This window comes from Thalassophryne amazonica, chromosome 9, assembly GCF_902500255.1.
Source record: "Thalassophryne amazonica chromosome 9, fThaAma1.1, whole genome shotgun sequence".
NCBI classification, from domain to species: Eukaryota; Metazoa; Chordata; class Actinopteri; order Batrachoidiformes; family Batrachoididae; genus Thalassophryne; species Thalassophryne amazonica.
Genome location: NC_047111.1, coordinates 57,525,242 through 57,542,699, shown reverse-complemented (window position 1 = coordinate 57,542,699; position 17,458 = coordinate 57,525,242). Strand labels below are relative to the sequence as shown.

Here is a 17,458-nt window from a genome sequence, read left to right as displayed (position 1 = left end):
GGCTTTCTCAAAATCTGAGTGACTATGCAAGAAAGAAACTAGTGAGGGAAGCCACCAAGACTCTCATGACAACTCTGAAGTTTTTATTGACTTCTGCAACAGGGAATTATGGATCTTCTTAAAACTACAAATTTGTGGATGTTCTGAAAAGAACATGTGGAATTTCAGCCAGTTTGCCTCAATTTGATCCATTTCCTTATATGAAAGTGTTTCTCTACAACATCCCATCATGACACTGTGACTGGTAATGCAACATACAAAATTCCCCTGTGGAACAAACTCTCCAATTACAACTACAGAAGCCTGTAATGCCTACATAATTGTGATGGGTGTCTTTGTGGCTTCCCTCACTATTCTCTATCTTGCATAGTAGTGATCCATGTTTTTGAGAACTGCCATCTCCAGACAGATTTACCACACAGTACAATACTGTCTGTATTTCTCAACGATTGATGTAAAGGAAATCCAAGACTTGTTCATTGATATGGAAATGTTCATTATCCATCTTGGCTTGTCTAAACAAAGCTGGCTGCAAAATTAATGAATTAGTGCGCTACAGTAAAGAGCTGTTTGCTTTAATATTTTATTGAATTACCTCTGCTAAGGAGGCAATGTTTTTATCAGCATTTGTCTTTCGGTTTGTTTGTTTGTCTGTCTGTCTGTTAGCAGGATAACTCAAAAAGCAATGAATGGATTTCAAAGAGATTTAGTGAGCATATCGATAAAGTTCAGGGAAATAAGTGAATCAATTTTGGAGGCGATCCAGAAGAATGTCTCGCAACTTGGCAACATTTAATGCAAAAGTGTGAGAGGATGTCTGAAATCTGGTGAGCAAGTGGATAATTTACTACAAAATGGGGTATTTTATTTACAATATGATGTGGAACATATGAATGGATAAATGGTGAAAACTGCCATTTAAAATGGTGATTCAAAGGAAAACGCGTTACAAAATGCACATATGTCCATAAATAAAATGAAAATTCGTTGTTCAAATCTTTAATATTTTGCACTCTGACAGTTATGTAAGCAACTAAGTGTATACTGGCATTCAATTAAAAATTTGTGTTTTTTGAAATACATCATAGATCTATGATCCAAATGATGTTTTAAGCGACAAGTCGTCTTGGCAGAGGTATGTAGGTGCATTCTGAGTGCCTTTTACTTAAAATATGTAAGAGCCAAAAGGTGTGTAGACTTTCTGTGTCCATTGTATTTGCAAACTCTGCAGTTTAAAAAGTAATTCAGTGACTTTGTACGTATATATCACAGTAAGAAACAGCTACACTGACTTAAAATCTCTGAAACACATTCAATTGGTTGAGTTTAATATACCAAATGAAATGCCTATGTAAGTTAATTTTATCTTAACTTTACATTTACTATTTGAGTTTATTTCACTGAAATAAATTATCATTTGCTTAACAAATTATATTTTTTGAAATATACTTATTTTATTTGGTAAATTTCATTCAGAGTATTTGGAAAGGACTAATATACTTAATATTTTTTACTTAGATTTACCAAGATCATCAAGTATATTGAAATTATACTCAACAAAAATATAAACGCAACACTTTTGGTTTTGCTCCCATTTTGTATGCGATGAACTCAAAGATCTAAAACTTTTTCCACATATACAATATCACCATTTCTCTCAAATATTGTTCACAAACCAGTCTAAATCTGTGATAGTGAGCACTTCTCCTTTGCTGAGATAATCCATCCCACCTCACAGGTGTGCCATATCAAGATGCTGATTAGACACCATGATTAGTGCACAAGTGTGCCTTAGACTGTCCACAATAAAAGGCCACTCTGAAAGATGCAGTTTTATCACACAGCACAATGCCACAGATGTCGCAAGATTTGAGGGAGCGTGCAATTGGCATGCTGACAGCAGGAATGTCAACCAGAGCTGTTGCTTGTGTATTGAATGTTCATTTCTCTACCATAAGCCGTCTCCAAAGGCGTTTCAGAGAATTTGGCAGTACATCCAACCAGCCTCACAACCGCAGACCACGTGTAACCACACCAGCCCAGGACCTCCACATCCAGCATGTTCACCTCCAAGATTGTCTGAGACCAGCCACTCGGACAGTTGCTGGAACAATCGGTTTGCATAACCAAAGAATTTCTGCACAAACTGTCAGAAACCGTCTCAGGGAAGCTCATCTGCATGCTCGCCGTCCTCATCGGGGTCTCGACCTGACTCCAGTTCGTCGTCGTAACCGATTTGAGTGGGCAAATGCTCACATTCGCTGCCGTTTGGCACGTTGGTGAGGTGTTCTCTTCACGGATGATGCGAAGGAGATGTGTTGCACTGCATGAGGCAAATGGTGGTCACACCAGATACTGACTGGTATCCCCCCCCAATAAAACAAAACTGCACCTTTCAGAGTGGCCTTTTATTGTGGGCAGTCTAAGGCACACCTGTGCACTAATCATGGTGTCTAATCAGCATCTTGGTATGGCACACCTGTGAGGTGGGATGGATTATCTCAGCAAAGGAGAAGTGCTCACTATCACAGATTTCGACTGGTTTGTGAACAATATTTGAGGGAAATGGTGATATTGTGTATGTGGAAAAAGTTTTAGATTTTTGAGTTCATCTCATACAAAATGGGAGCAAAACCAAAAGTGTTGCGTTTATATTTTTGTTGAGTGTATTTCACAGCTTTTTAATTCCCTCAATATTTGGAAGTGTAAAAATGTTTCACAAAAAAAAAAGTGAGTAGAACACAGAAACAGTTTTTAGAGTGATGTGGCCCCAACCCTAAAAAATCCCCCACCAAAAAAAAAAAAAAAAAAAAAAAAAAAAAAAAATCAGTGATCACAGTCAAAATGAGGTTTCATTTAGTGTTCCAGGGTTGAACTTACTGTAGGTGCTGTCTTCGTCCTTGGTTCCATCAATGGTGCCATCAGGTTGCATCTGCAGCTGGAAGCCTTGACGACTGGAGAGCTTGGTGACAATCCCCTTCAACTGGGGCTCTGAGGGGACAGGAATCACCAGTTACTGTCATCTACCACAACAGTCACCAAAAAATCAGCAGGAAACAGGAGGAAGAGCACTTTACACGAGCAGAAGCAGCCTGCTCCCAAACTCTGAAGGTGCAGCGGGCGGACACCTTAAAGTGAGATGGAACATGCAGGGTTCGAGGCCCCTGAGTTACAGTTTGAACACAGGTGTTTGAGGCCTGAACACAATACCTCCAAGTTCTCACTTTTTTCTCTCTTTTTTTTTTTACATCACTCATCAGCACACACGCACGCTGTGGGACAACACAAACTTATATTTACATGTGACGCGCGCCGCCATGCAGAGGTGATGAAGGAGGCAGAGGCTGTGATGGGAGAAAAATGGTGATGACGATGAAGATGTTTTGGGAGGCTGTGCCAGCGCCCCCCTCCCCTAAATACCCCCCCCCCCCAGACCTGGCGGTCGCCTTCTCTTCCGTTTCTTCCTAGAGCCAAACAGTTTGACCCGGGAGAACACGTTGAGTTTGCTCGGCTTGTCGTTGGCGCCTTTGCTGTTGCTCGGGCTGCCGCTGCCGCGGCACGAGTTCGCCTTCTCCCGCTCCCGCGCCTGCCGCTTCTGCCGGATGAGGGAGCTGGCGATGGCCGCCGCGCGGGACATGTTCCCCCCCGGCGCAGCGCGATCAGGCTGGAGGAGGCTCGGCGGGGTGCGTGGGGCGCGGGGTGGTTTTCTACAGCACCCGCGGCTCAGTTCGCATCACGCACCGGCCGCTGCAGTCTCGCAGGCATCCGTGATCGACAGAAGCGTCCAGAACGCTGCGCCGGCGCGTTCGGGCGCATCGTTGGTTGTGAAGTGGCGAAAGAAATCCTGTGCCACAGCAGACCTTCCTTCAGGTGGTTCTTCTCGTGGCTGTCCCGAGAGAGAGCCCGTGCGCGCGAAGCAACCCGGATCCAATGGCGAATCAACAGCTTATAAACTGGTGGTGTTGTTGTTGATGTTGATGTTGTGGATGATGCTCATCACTGCAGCTGCTCCTCCTGCTCCTGTGAGAGAAATGCACCAAGCGGAATCTTTGTCAATGGAAGTGCTCGCGGGTCCGATTCGGTGCGAAGGGGGTCATGATGCAGCCGTGCGCCGTTCATAAAACTGCTGCAGCCCTGCCCACCCCGCGCAGGAGCACCGAGCAGGAGAGAGCTGGTGGGGGGGAGAGGAGGCGTGTGTGCGTGGACAGGAAGGTGGGGGCTGATGAGGCCCGGGGGGTGAAGTTTGCACCTTCATCACCTGTAGCCCCGAACCCCACGTGGTTTGATATTTATGTGTGAGAGAGAGGCAGCGCAAACAGATGGGGAGAAGATGGAGAGAGGGTAATGGAAAAGGTGAAACAGTGCGTGCACACGCACGAGTGTGCGTCTGTGTGAGAGAGAATTGATGTAGATTGGGGGCAAAAAGAGAGAATGATGAATGAAACGCAAGAGGAAAAAGTGAGAAAGGTACGAGGAAAGAGGGAGGAGGAGAAAGAGATAAGATGTGATAAATGGGAAAAAAAGAGGATTGCACGAGTGGTAGGAGGAGATAGTCCTATGGAGAGAGAGAAAGAGGGGGAGTGGGAGAAAGGAGGGGCTCTCCTCTTATTTTGGTGCAGAGGTTCACTGCAGCCTGCAAAAATTAGTCGAAAATGGAGACGGGCGCCCGTCTGGATGAGCTGTGTTCTTTTGATGTTGCATTACAGCAACACTTCAGAGACCTTCAGATGCTTCATGCATGTCATCCCGGCTGCAGGCGCCACCCCACCAACAGCATCTGTGGTTCCTGTGAGATAAAGCTGCAACAGCGCATGGCAAATGCAACTCCAAGTGGTGTGCAGAGGGAGATGAGGCAGCGGATGCAGAGCACGCAGAGCCACCGCTGAGCACAACCTGTGGCACCGGGCAATCAGGATGCACCTAAAACGTACTGCGTGCTGGCGGAAAACCGAGTGGAAATCGATGACCAGAGAGCACGAAGGAATGGGGAGCCACGAGTGATGTGACTGAAGAAGAGACAAACTCATTAGCCAAGTCCACCGTAAGAATGAGCTCCTGGAGAAGAGGTGATGGGCTGTAAGCGACAGGAGCAAAAGTGGAGGTCAGGAACCGGTAACTTCAGAACAGCCGAGTGGCCTGTCCAAGAAAGAGAGAGCTGAAGGGTCATCTGATGAGGTAAGACATGTAAGTATACTGCTGGTTTAGTTTGAAACACATGTGAGAACTGACTTTTCATCAAAACTTTGTCTTCTGCAAACATCAAAATATTCCACATGAGCTCCACATCATTTATGAGTTTGTTTGTGTTCAACCTATATTAAAAATCTAAAAGAAACACCAATCATGACTAAAACTTTTTGGATCTGATTCAGTGGTAACCTCAAACAACTGGGAATAAAAGACAAATGGTAGTTTGGAAGCTGTAAAATATTAATTTTAGTGTTTCAGATGTAATCCTACCAAACTGCTTAGAAGGTGACATTATACCAAATGTTAACATTATTCCTCTATAGGTCATTTGGCAATGGTTCTCAAACTTGACCTGCTTGTGCATGTAGCAAGTTGTGTTTTTCCAAACACATCTAAGTAAATTGTATTTAGAGCAGGACTGAGTCACACAAGATCCACGTTTAGGAGTCAGTGACTTGGTGGTTGGCATGGAGACATTATGTTCAAGGGGAACTTCAGAATTTTCAACCTAGGCTCTATTTGTAGATACTTTGGGGTGGTTTACCCAAGTCAAAAATGAAATGAATTGGTGAAATATTGATTCAGGACTTAAATACCATCATGACCAAACTGTCTATATATGTAATGTGATTGAATGGGGCAATCTAAAAACAGAATAAGCCACCTTTCATCACCACTGAACAGGTAAAAATGTCATGAGAACTGTTTAGCGGCATGGAGAGGATCTCTATAGAGGCAAATGTGTGCATGTTTGTCTCACTAAATATAAAAATCAATATTGCGCAATTTTTAATTTTATTTTTGCCTTGAGTGAAAAAATGACAGACAAAACATCTGAAAATGGAGTATCTGCCCGATGTGATGTGTAACCACATCGGGCAGGTGCCACGAAAAGCTGCTGTGTTCCCGTATGCACGAAACTGTTGCAGCATGTAGTTTTTTTTATTATTATTATTTTTTTATTCACAGCAGCTTCTAACCACATCGTGTAGCTGCTGGCACTGTGTTCCTGCGTGCACAAACCATCGCAGTAGCATCATGCACGCCTGCCCATCGGAGCGATGTTTACGTGGTTCATTCATACGAGCTGTTCCAACGGGAGTCACCCTGAGTTGTACATATTCGCACTATGTGTGAAGGGGCCCTTAAAATAATCCCTTGTGATCTCCATTGAACTAATTGGGGAAGTAAATGGACAAATAAAAAATTACAGTATATTTATAATATAATGCAATGCTAAAACACCCTCGGCCGTATGAGCATTGTGTTCTTTATAATTTGCAGTTGTTTAATTAATTATCAAGATCCTATTGTCTTACGTACAATTTGTACATGTTCAATAATGCCCCTCTATCAATCAGTCTATCAAAAACAATATTTACCTTTTAAGAGCAAGGAAGTTGTGCAAATCAAGGAATATTTGTTGATCACTCTCTGTGCATTTATAGTTATTAATGAGATAAATTTTACTCCATAGAAAGTTAGCTTTGAGTTAGTGGAAGTTAGTGTGCATGCTAAAGTCTGCAAAATCTGTTGTAAATGACTCCAGAGGTGTTATCAGATTACACAAACAGCTTTTTCAGTTTTATAAGTGTTTATTGCTCATTAGTTTTTACATAATATATGACAAAGTGGATATATTTACACACAAACAAAAGAGTTTTGCAGCTAGCTACCAGCTTGTGATGTCACCATGCTAACATCCATAAAATGTCTTATAAATAAGTTTGGAGGTGTTATTAGGTTCAAAAAGCACTGTTTTCAGTTTTAGAAGTGTTTATTGCTCACAAACGTTTTTATAAAAGTTGCTGTTGAATTAAAATTCTCATCATATCAACAAAACACATTTCTTTTGAATCCTGTTGTTAAGCGTAGCACATCACATGATAAATCTGTTTCCGGGTCCAAACAAAACAATGTCGACAATTGTATTGGAATCTCAACAACTGAATTGAAATGCTAGCCGTTGCTCGGTCCATATTTTTGTTTTGAAACATATTTTTGTCTGAAAACTTGCTAAAACAAATATTCCAAATGATCCGTGTCTGCGACGTTTAACCTGCGTGGAATTTAATAAACGCAAACCGAATTTCAGACATCTTATATATATACTCAACAAAAATATAAACGCAACACTTTTGGTTTTGCTCCCATTTTGTATGAGATGAACTCAAAGATCTAAAACTTTTTCCACATACACAATATCACCATTTCCCTCAAATACTGTTCACAAACCAGTCTAAATCTGTGATAGTGAGCACTTCTCCTTTGCTGAGATAATCCATCCCACCTCACAGGTGTGCCATATCAAGATGCTGATTAGACACCATGATTAGTGCACAGGTGTGCCTTAGACTGCCCACAATAAAAGGCCACTCTGAAAGGTGCAGTTTTGTTTTATGGGGGGGGGGATACCAGTCAGTATCTGGTGTGACCACCATTTGCCTCATGCAGTGCAACACATCTCCTTCGCATCATACGTGAAGAGAACACCTCTCCAACGTGCCAAACGCCAGCGAATGTGAGCATTTGCCCACTCAAGTCGGTTACGACGACGAACTGGAGTCAGGTCGAGACCCTAATGAGGACGACGAGCATGCAGATGAGCTTCCCAGAGACGGTTTCTGACAGTTTGTGCAGAAATTCTTTGGTTATGCAAACCGATTGTTTCAGCAGCTGTCCGAGTGGCTGGTCTCAGACGATCTTGGAGGTGAACATGCTGGATGTGGAGGTCCTGGGCTGGTGTGGTTACACGTGGTCTGCGGTTGTGAGGCTGGTTGGATGTACTGCCAAATTCTCTGAAACGCCTTTGGAGACGGCTTATGGTAGAGAAATGAACATTCAATACACGAGCAACAGCTCTGGTTGACATTCCTGCTGTCAGCATGCCAATTGCACGCTCCCTCAAATCTTGCGACATCTGTGGCATTGTGCTGTGTGATAAAACTGCACCTTTCAGAGTGGCCTTTTATTGTGGGTAGTCTAAGGCACACCTGTGCACTAATCATGGTGTCTAATCAGCATCTTGATATGGCACACCTGTGAGGTGGGATGGATTATCTCAGCAAAGGAGAAGTGCTCACTATCACAGATTTAGACTGGTTTGTGAACAATATTTGAGAGAAATGGTGATATTGTGTATGTGGAAAAAGTTTTAGATCTTTGAGTTAATCTCATACAAAATGGGAGCAAAACCAAAAGTGTTGCGTTTATATTTTTGTTGAGTGTATATTACATATTACATATTAGTATATATTACATATATACATCACATATTACAATAAACAGGACATTAAAGTGCAAACTTCACTCTCCCCCTGAATGACATGAACAGGAAGCAATTGCAGCTGACAGCAACTCCCTTTGAAAATAATGGAGAAACGACCTGAGCTTCTGGCATTTTTACATAACACAAACGCAATAACAACGTCTGAAAACCCATTTAATATATCCAGGAGAGTTTTAGGCACAATATACAAAGAGTTTTATGTTGCGATGTTAATGCTGTTGTCCGTGTGCAATGGTTTAAGTGCAGCCTGATCAGACCGTCTCAGTGGAGTTCTCAATGTTAATGACAGTGTGCCTTTTTTGTTTGGACCCGGAAGTTGAAAATCACATGATGCATTACATCACACTTAACTGGATGATTGATATACCCACAACATGAAATGGAATGGTAACGCATCATTCACTAATATTTTCCTCTGTATAAAGACAGTGTCTGACACCCCTGTAAATTATGTAATTATGTCTAACACACCCTGTAAAGTTACTGTAACTTGTGTGTTGGTTTTTACAAATAAATGTGTATTTGTAAATATGTCTTTTTTTTTCATTTGTAAAAAAAAAGACATTTGCAAAACTGAAAATTCTGTTTGTGAAGTATGATTCAGGAGTTGTGGATCACCGATCACATGCATTCATCATTTTGCTCACTTATGCAATGCTGATACATTCTGAGCGCAAAACTGCATTAAAGATTCAAAAATATATTGGTCTACTCACACTCCCATCCAGTAGATGGCAGTGTTCTGTGCATTTTGACAGGGGGAGGGGAAGGAGAAGTGATGAGAGGAGACTCATTTCCCATAATGCCTTTTGGCGTGTACCAGTTAATGCTCAAACCTTCAGAATTAGCGCATTGCTTTAAAAGATATCTGCGATATTTTCACTTTCTAAAAATGACAGAGTTGCATTAATGCTGATAAACTGTCCAGAATTACAACAACTAATGTGTATGATTTTAGGGTTTACAAATGTTTTTGACCATTAAGCTTTACTCACTGTGCCAGCAAAAAAAAATGTTAGAGGACTGAAAGTGAGCGGAACTAAATTTAGCGGAAGCTAATTGGTCAGTTGATGTTTTTCAAAGTTAGCTGAAAAGCTAATCCACTAATGAAAAAGTTAGCTTTGCTAATTAGCAGTTATTGGATTAGCAGAACTGTGCCCACCACTGTTATTTAGTTCCAAAAACAGTTTTCAGTTTTAGAAGTGTTTATTTCTTGCTAGCTTTTACATAATATATTGGAAAGAGGATATATTTACACACAAACGAAATGGAGTTTTGCAGCTAGCTACCAACCTGTGATGTCACTTTGCTAACATCCGCAAAATGTCTTATAAATACATTCATTGGTGTTATTAGGTTCCAAAAACAGCATTTTCAGTTTTAGAAATGTTTATTCCTTGCTAGCTCTTACCTAATATATGCGAAACGTTGTAAACACACAAAACGAAGCAATTTTGGAGAGAGAAGCCACTGATGTCACGGTCTAGCTCTACTCTGATTGGCTGTCACACCCGCCACTCAAAAACAAAACTGAACAGATTGAAACTGAATATGACTTTTGACCTGTTAAAATACCTCTTAAAATATGTCAAGTTTAGCCATCTTTAAACTTGTCCAAGGTCTGTGTCCCAAGAATGTTCCCTGTAAATTTGAAGACCCTGGTAGTAATAGGACTGGACTCATGCTGAGCACAGACAGACGAATGGGTGGACCGACGGCCGCAAAGCCTTCGCAATACCCAATGGCCATATTTGATGGCCTTGGGTAAAAATTAAATATTTAGTGGCTATAAAAATACACAATGTGTGTTTGTTTGTTTTTTTTTTGCTAAATTGCGATGATGCATAACACTGCTGTAATCATAGGTACTAACATGACAAGGAGCTACTTCAAAGTACAGAAAAAACTTTTATGTCTCTGCATTGGTGAAGGTGCATCAGCTGCAACATTTTGGCCATGTAGTTTTTTGTTGTTTTTTTTAATCTGAGCATGAGGCAGCCTCAGTGTTGAGGACCTCAAAGGCTGGAAAAGGCTAATGGTATATCCATATTTCACATGGCTGTAACAGACAGAGGGTTACTTTGGAGAGGTGGGGATGGACCAGTTGTCTGACTGTCAGGCTGGTTCTGTGGTGTGGTGGATGTGACAACACATGGCACCAGGCCTGATTTGACTTACGTCTCTAAGAATAGGGAAATCAATCAACATTTAGATATGATGGACTACAAACCACATGATGCTATAAAAGGAAATCCACTGAGGTGTTTCTGCTCTGGACAGACAGATGGGCCACTCACACACAATGCGGTTAAATCAGCCCTTATGTGGGCCTCTAATGGTGAGAGATAACAAACCACGTGGTAACAGTGAGGAAGTTCAAATAAACACTTTGCCTTAATGCCTCTCTAATAAATCTGAATGCTAATGGGAAAATAATTAAATCTCTACATGAACTACATTTGTGAACTACACACCATGAAACACACAACAGAATAAGGCAATAAATATTGTTTCCTGTACTGAAAAATAAGACACCTAAATTATAATCTATTTAATACACCAATGCCGCTGAATCCACCAAGTAGAAAGCATAAAAGAACAAAGTCATAATCCCACATGACTGAAAGTGGGCAAATTCAGCTCTGTAGCGCCCCCTACAGACAATATGAGTGGTTGTCAAAATAGGAGAAAGAAACGCAGCAGACAGAAGTTGTGATGTGAGTCAGTCTCATCAATAACAGGTCTACAAAACAGGCCCCCGGCAGCAGATTGCTGAGGTCGTTATTCCTTCAGAAAGCAGGCAGAGCGTCAAAGCTCCACTGTGACAGTCTTCTTCTGTCCGGCCCCAGGTTCCACCAGTGCAGCTTCCACTGTATTCAGTATCATCTAACAGGAACATGGGCAGCACCAGGGGGCATTAAAGCTCCCCTGGATTAGCACCCCCAAGATAAAAAATAAAATTTGTCAATTATTATTTTAATTTAATTTCATCCCATGTTTTTAAGGCCTTGTCCACACTGAAAATGAACTTCCCATATACAATCATTTTCTTTATCATTTTCAAAAAGTGTTCCATTCAAGAAATATCTCCGTTCTCACAGATCCAGTGAAATTGCTGAAAATGCTGTAGTACATATGCCAGGCCTGTATGTAGCACTACAAAAAATGGAGAACACGTGGAGCTTGTTGCATCATTCTTGGCACATTCCTGACATTCTTAACATGACTTAATGCATCTGAATAGGTTTCGTAATAGTGTGTGTTGGTGCATGGTATTCGTGATTTTCATGGAGCATGTTTTTGGCTGTCAAAAAATCTTCCACGAATGTCACACACCACCCTCATTTTGCCTCATGTCATGGAGGTCGCAACTGAGCATGTTGATCCATCTTGATTAGTGGTGATTCTTAATCAACCCTGTCTCACAGCACATCGTGATTCAGGAGCACAAAATATACATTAATCTATTGGTTTGTGATATTGTGACGAAAAGTACCTCACTTTCGTGACGGCAGCACAAATTCATTCTCATTCATTCCGTGATGCTGCACGAAACTAAAAGTGAAGCGGGGGGGTCGGGGTGGTTATAGTTAGGGTGGGGGAAAGGAACATGATTAGGTTCTGGTTAAGGTTAGGGTTGGGGGTTGGAGTAGGGTTGGTAATATTGAGTCAAAAAAAGTCCCATCACGAAAATGTGACTCATTTCATGCCTGAAAAAGAAACATTTATTTATTTATATTTATATAGCGCCAAATCACAACAAACAGTTGCCCCAAGGCGCTTTATATTGTAAGGCAAGGCAATACAATAATTACGTAAAAACCCCAACAGTCAAAACGACCCCCTGTGAGCAAGCACTTGGCGACAGTGGGAAGGAAAAACTCCCTTTTAACAGGAAGAAACCTCCAGCAGAACCAGGCTCAGGGAGGGGCAGTCTTCTGCTGGGACTGGTTGGGGCTGAGGGAGAGAACCGAGAAAAAGACATGCTGTGGAGGGGAGCAGAGATCAATCACTAATGATTAAATGCAGAGTGGTGCATACAGAGCAAAAAGAGAAAGAAACACTCAGTGCATCATGGGAACCCCCCAGCAGTCTAAGTCTATAGCAGCATAACTAAGGGATGGTTCAGGGTCACCTGATCCAGCCCTAACTATAAGCTTTAGCAAAAAGGAAAGTTTTAAGCCTAATCTTAAAAGTAGAGAGGGTGTCTGTCTCCCTGATCCGAATTGGGAGCTGGTTCCACAGGAGAGGAGCCTGAAAGCTGAAGGCTCTGCCTCCCATTCTACTCTTACAAACCCTAGGAACTACAAGTAAGCCTGCAGTCTGAGAGCGAAGCGCTCTATTGGGGTGATATGGTACTATGAGGTCCCTAAGATAAGATGGGACCTGATTATTCAAAACCTTACAAGTAAGAAGAAGAATTTTAAATTCTATTCTAGAATTAACAGGAAGCCAATGAAGAGAGACCAATATGGGTGAGATATGCTCTCTCCTTCTAGTCCCCGTTAGTACTTTAGCTGCAGCATTTTGAATTAACTGAAGGCTTTTCAGGGAACTTTTAGGACAACCTGATAATAATGAATTACAATAGTCCAGCCTAGAGGAAATAAATGCATGAATTAGTTTTTCAGCATCACTCTGAGACAAGACCTTTCTAATTTTAGAGATATTGCGTAAATGCAAAAAAGCAGTCCTACATATTTGTTTAATATGCGCTTTGAATGACATATCCTGATCAAAAATGACTCCAAGATTTCTCACAGTATTACTAGAGGTCAGGGTAATGCCATCCAGAGTAAGGATCTGGTTAGACACCATGTTTCTAAGATTTGTGGGGCCAAGTACAATAACTTCAGTTTTATCTGAGTTTAAAAGCAGGAAATCAGAGGTCATCCATGTCTTTATGTCTGTAAGACAATCCTGCAGTTTAGCTAATTGGTGTGTGTCCTCTGGCTTCATGGATAGATAAAGCTGGGTATCATCTGCGTAACAATGAAAATTTAAGCAATGCCGTCTAATAATACTGCCTAAGGGAAGCATGTATAAAGTGAATAAAATTGGTCCTAGCACAGAACCTTGTGGAACGCCATAATTAACCTTAGTCTGTGAAGAAGATTCCCCATTTACATGAACAAATTGTAATCTATTAGATAAATATGATTCAAACCACCGCAGCGCAGTGCCTTTAATACCTATGGCATGCTCTAATCTCTGTAATAAAATTTTATGGTCAACAGTATCAAAAGCAGCACTGAGGTCTAACAGAACAAGCACAGAGATGAGTCCACTGTCTGAGGCCATAAGAAGATCATTTGTAACCTTCACTAATGCTGTTTCTGTACTATGATGAATTCTAAAACCTGACTGAAACTCTTCAAATAGACCATTCCTCTGCAGATGATCAGTTAGCTGTTTTACAACTACCCTTTCAAGAATTTTTGAGAGAAAAGGAAGGTTGGAGATTGGCCTATAATTAGCTAAGATAGCTGGGTCAAGTGATGGCTTTTTAAGTAATGGTTTAATTACTGCCACCTTAAAAGCCTGTGGTACATAGCCAACTAATAAAGATAGATTGATCATATTTAAGATCGAAGCATTAAATAATGGTAGGGCTTCCTTGAGCAGCCTGGTAGGAATGGGGTCTAATAGACATGTTGATGGTTTGGATGAAGTAACTAATGAAAATAATTCAGACAGAACAATCTGAGAGAAAATATACATTAATCTATTGGGCTGAGACTGGGCTGTCCTTAATAGAGCGTGACAGCATTCTTCTCTGACATGGACACAATTAAACCCTGCTGCACCGCATTCAGTTTCATTGCTGCAGTATGCTGAAGGACAGTGACACCAAGTCAACTAAAAGTCTCATTCCAGTGCTCCTCAGCGCGCTCCTGCAGGTGTTCCACCTGCTGCATGTGTCTGATGTTTGGGAAAACGAGCAAGATGAGAGCCGCATAGAACCACACATCTGGCTGTCTGTTTCCTCCTCTCTGCGCCACTCCATGGCACAGAGCCCAACTTAGCATGCAGTCACAAAGTTCTTCTGCTGCAGCGTTTGAGGAGCAAACTGGAGCGATCCGAATTGTTCAGCAACTGACAGTTGAATGAATATGGGTGTGTGTGTGTGGAGACAATTCACCTCATTCACAACATGACAGAACTTATTGATGCGCTGTTATGCGCGATAGCGTGCAACAGTGCGCAACAACGCAGAACATTATTTTTGACCATGCGTAATGGTTCCTAATAATTCTCCAGCAACACGTGCCATAAATCGTAACATGTGGTAACAGGTTGCAGCAGTTCCTGAGGACACATGACGCCTCTGCCTCAAATCATCACATTCATGATCAGCGGCCAAAAATGTATACTTCGTGGCATTCGTGAAGTGCCGTTGTTATGTGTAAACACAGCATTAGAAGGTGGCTCACGGAATAATAGTCTTTTAATCTGACCTGTTGCCAGGATTCATCATCACATCTGAAAACAGTTCTCCACATGACACCCTTGTTTTGGAAGCGTTAATTCCTTATGATAGAAGTTACTTATTAAGGTTTTTGTTCAAGGTTTTTTTTTTTGTTTTTGTTTTTTTTAAAGAAGTCCCTCAGTGTTTGTCTGCTCTGGGTGAATTTTTCAGCTGGAGGCCGCCGGCACTTTGTCCCACCACCAACAAGAAGAAAAAAAAATAATATGCTAAATTACAGTGTAAAAAATGTTAACAACATGTTACAGAGGCAGGGTGATGACCTCATCCTTTCAGTTTTCCACAGTAAGACACTTGTGCCATTTTCAGATTTATGTGATTAGAGAAATATTTCACTCATAAAAGAAAATAAACATTCATCAACAGAACTGATTGTTTTACACAAAATGAGTGTAACATGATGTTCAATGACATCATGTTTGACAATGTAACGATGACATCGTACTGTAGTGAGTGTAGTGTCAAGTTGCTGAAATGGATCAGTTTTTGCTGCCCAAATATTCACGAGTGGAACTGGAAAGAAGTGAAGTCTGTGGCGTCTAAAGAACTACCTGAGGAACAGCAGTAGGCACAGACAAACCAGTGACCCGGTGTCACTCCTGGCAATTATCCCTTAGAGAACACGGGCCTCGGACAGGAACAAAATCATTTACGCTTTTGCTCTTAACCACAACAAGAGGCACATCGTGCTGTTATGAAGACATCAATCAATCAATTTCAATCAATTTTTTATATAGCGCCAAATCACAACAAACAGTTGCCCCAAGGCACTTTATATTGTAAGGCAAGGCCATACAATAATTATGTAAAACCCCAACGGTCAAAACGACCCCCTGTGAGCAAGCACTTGGCTACAGTGGGAAGGAAAAACTCCCTTTTAACAGGAAGAAACCTCCAGCAGAACCAGGCTCAGGGAGGGGCAGTCTTCTGCTGGGACTGGTTGGGGCTGAGGGAGAGAACCAGGAAAAAGACATGCTGTGGAGGGGAGCAGAGATCGATCACTAATGATTAAATGCAGAGTGGTGCATACAGAGCAAAAAGAGAAAGAAACAGTGCATCATGGGAACCCCCCAGCAGTCTACGTCTATAGCAGCATAACTAAGGGATGGTTCAGGGTCACCTGATCCAGCCCTAACTATAAGCTTTAGCAAAAAGGAAAGTTTTAAGCCTAATCTTAAAAGTAGAGAGGGTGTCTGTCTCCCTGATCTGAATTGGGAGCTGGTTCCACAGGAGAGGAGCCTGAAAGCTGAAGGCTCTGCCTCCCATTCTACTCTTACAAACCCTAGGAACTACAAGTAAGCCTGCAGTCTGAGAGCGAAGCGCTCTATTGGGGTGATATGGTACTACGAGGTCCCTAAGATAAGATGGGACCTGATTATTCAAAACCTTATAAGTAAGAAGAAGAATTTTAAATTCTATTCTAGAATTAACAGGAAGCCAATGAAGTGAGGCCAATATGGGTGAGATATGCTCTCTCCTTCTAGTCCCCGTCAGTACTCTAGCTGCAGCATTTTGAATTAACTGAAGGCTTTTTAGGGAACTTTTAGGACAACCTGATAATAATGAATTACAATAGTCCAGCCTAGAGGAAATAAATGCATGAATTAGTTTTTCAGCATCACTCTGAGACAAGACCTTTCTGATTTTAGAGATATTGCGTAAATGCAAAAAAGCAGTCCTACATATTTGTTTAATATGCGCTTTGAATGACATATCCTGATCAAAAATGACTCCAAGATTTCTCACAGTATTACTAGAGGTCAGGGTAATGCCATCCAGAGTAAGGATCTGGTTAGACACCATGTTTCTAAGATTTGTGGGGCCAAGTACAATAACTTCAGTTTTATCTGAGTTTAAAAGCAGGAAATTAGAGGTCATCCATGTCTTTATGTCTGTAAGACAATCCTGCAGTTTAGCTAATTGGTGTGTGTCCTCTGGCTTCATGGATAGATAAAGCTGGGTATCATCTGCGTAACAATGAAAATTTAAGCAATACCGTCTAATAATACTGCCTAAGGGAAGCATGTATAAAGTGAATAAAATTGGTCCTAGCACAGAACCTTGTGGAACTCCATAATTAACTTTAGTCTGTGAAGAAGATTCCCCATTTACATGAACAAATTGTAATCTATTAGACAAATATGATTCAAACCACCGCAGCGCAGTGCCTTTAATACCTATGGCATGCTCTAATCTCTGTAATAAAATTTTATGGTCAACAGTATCAAAAGCAGCACTGAGGTCTAACAGAACAAGCACAGAGATGAGTCCACTGTCCGAGGCCATAAGAAGATCATTTGTAACCTTCACTAATGCTGTTTCTGTACTATGATGAATTCTAAAACCTGACTGAAACTCTTCAAATAAACCATTCCTCTGCAGATGATCAGTTAGCTGTTTTACAACTACCCTTTCAAGAATTTTTGAGAGAAAAGGAAGGTTGGAGATTGGCCTATAATTAGCTAAGATAGCTGGGTCAAGTGATGGCTTTT

The 17,458-nt window shown here is 41.4% G+C and overlaps 1 protein-coding gene across 2 annotated transcripts in view; it reads right to left on the bottom strand.

Moving 5' to 3' along the window:
* LOC117517173 (fibroblast growth factor 13-like) overlaps positions 1 to 17,458 on the bottom strand; it is a 74,315-nt gene that overhangs the window by 44,048 nt on the left and 12,809 nt on the right. The window contains exons 1-2 of one of the 2 annotated variants that reach the window (XM_034178100.1): positions 3,436 to 4,165; positions 2,881 to 2,991 (exon numbers count right to left, since the gene is read on the bottom strand). In XM_034178100.1, the coding sequence (XP_034033991.1) occupies positions 2,881 to 2,991; positions 3,436 to 3,637 (313 nt within the window). In that variant the 5' untranslated portion in view covers positions 3,638 to 4,165. Of the gene's footprint in view, positions 1 to 2,880; positions 2,992 to 3,435; positions 4,166 to 17,458 lie in introns of those variants that run through there. The other variant, XM_034178101.1, reaches the window with a different exon arrangement.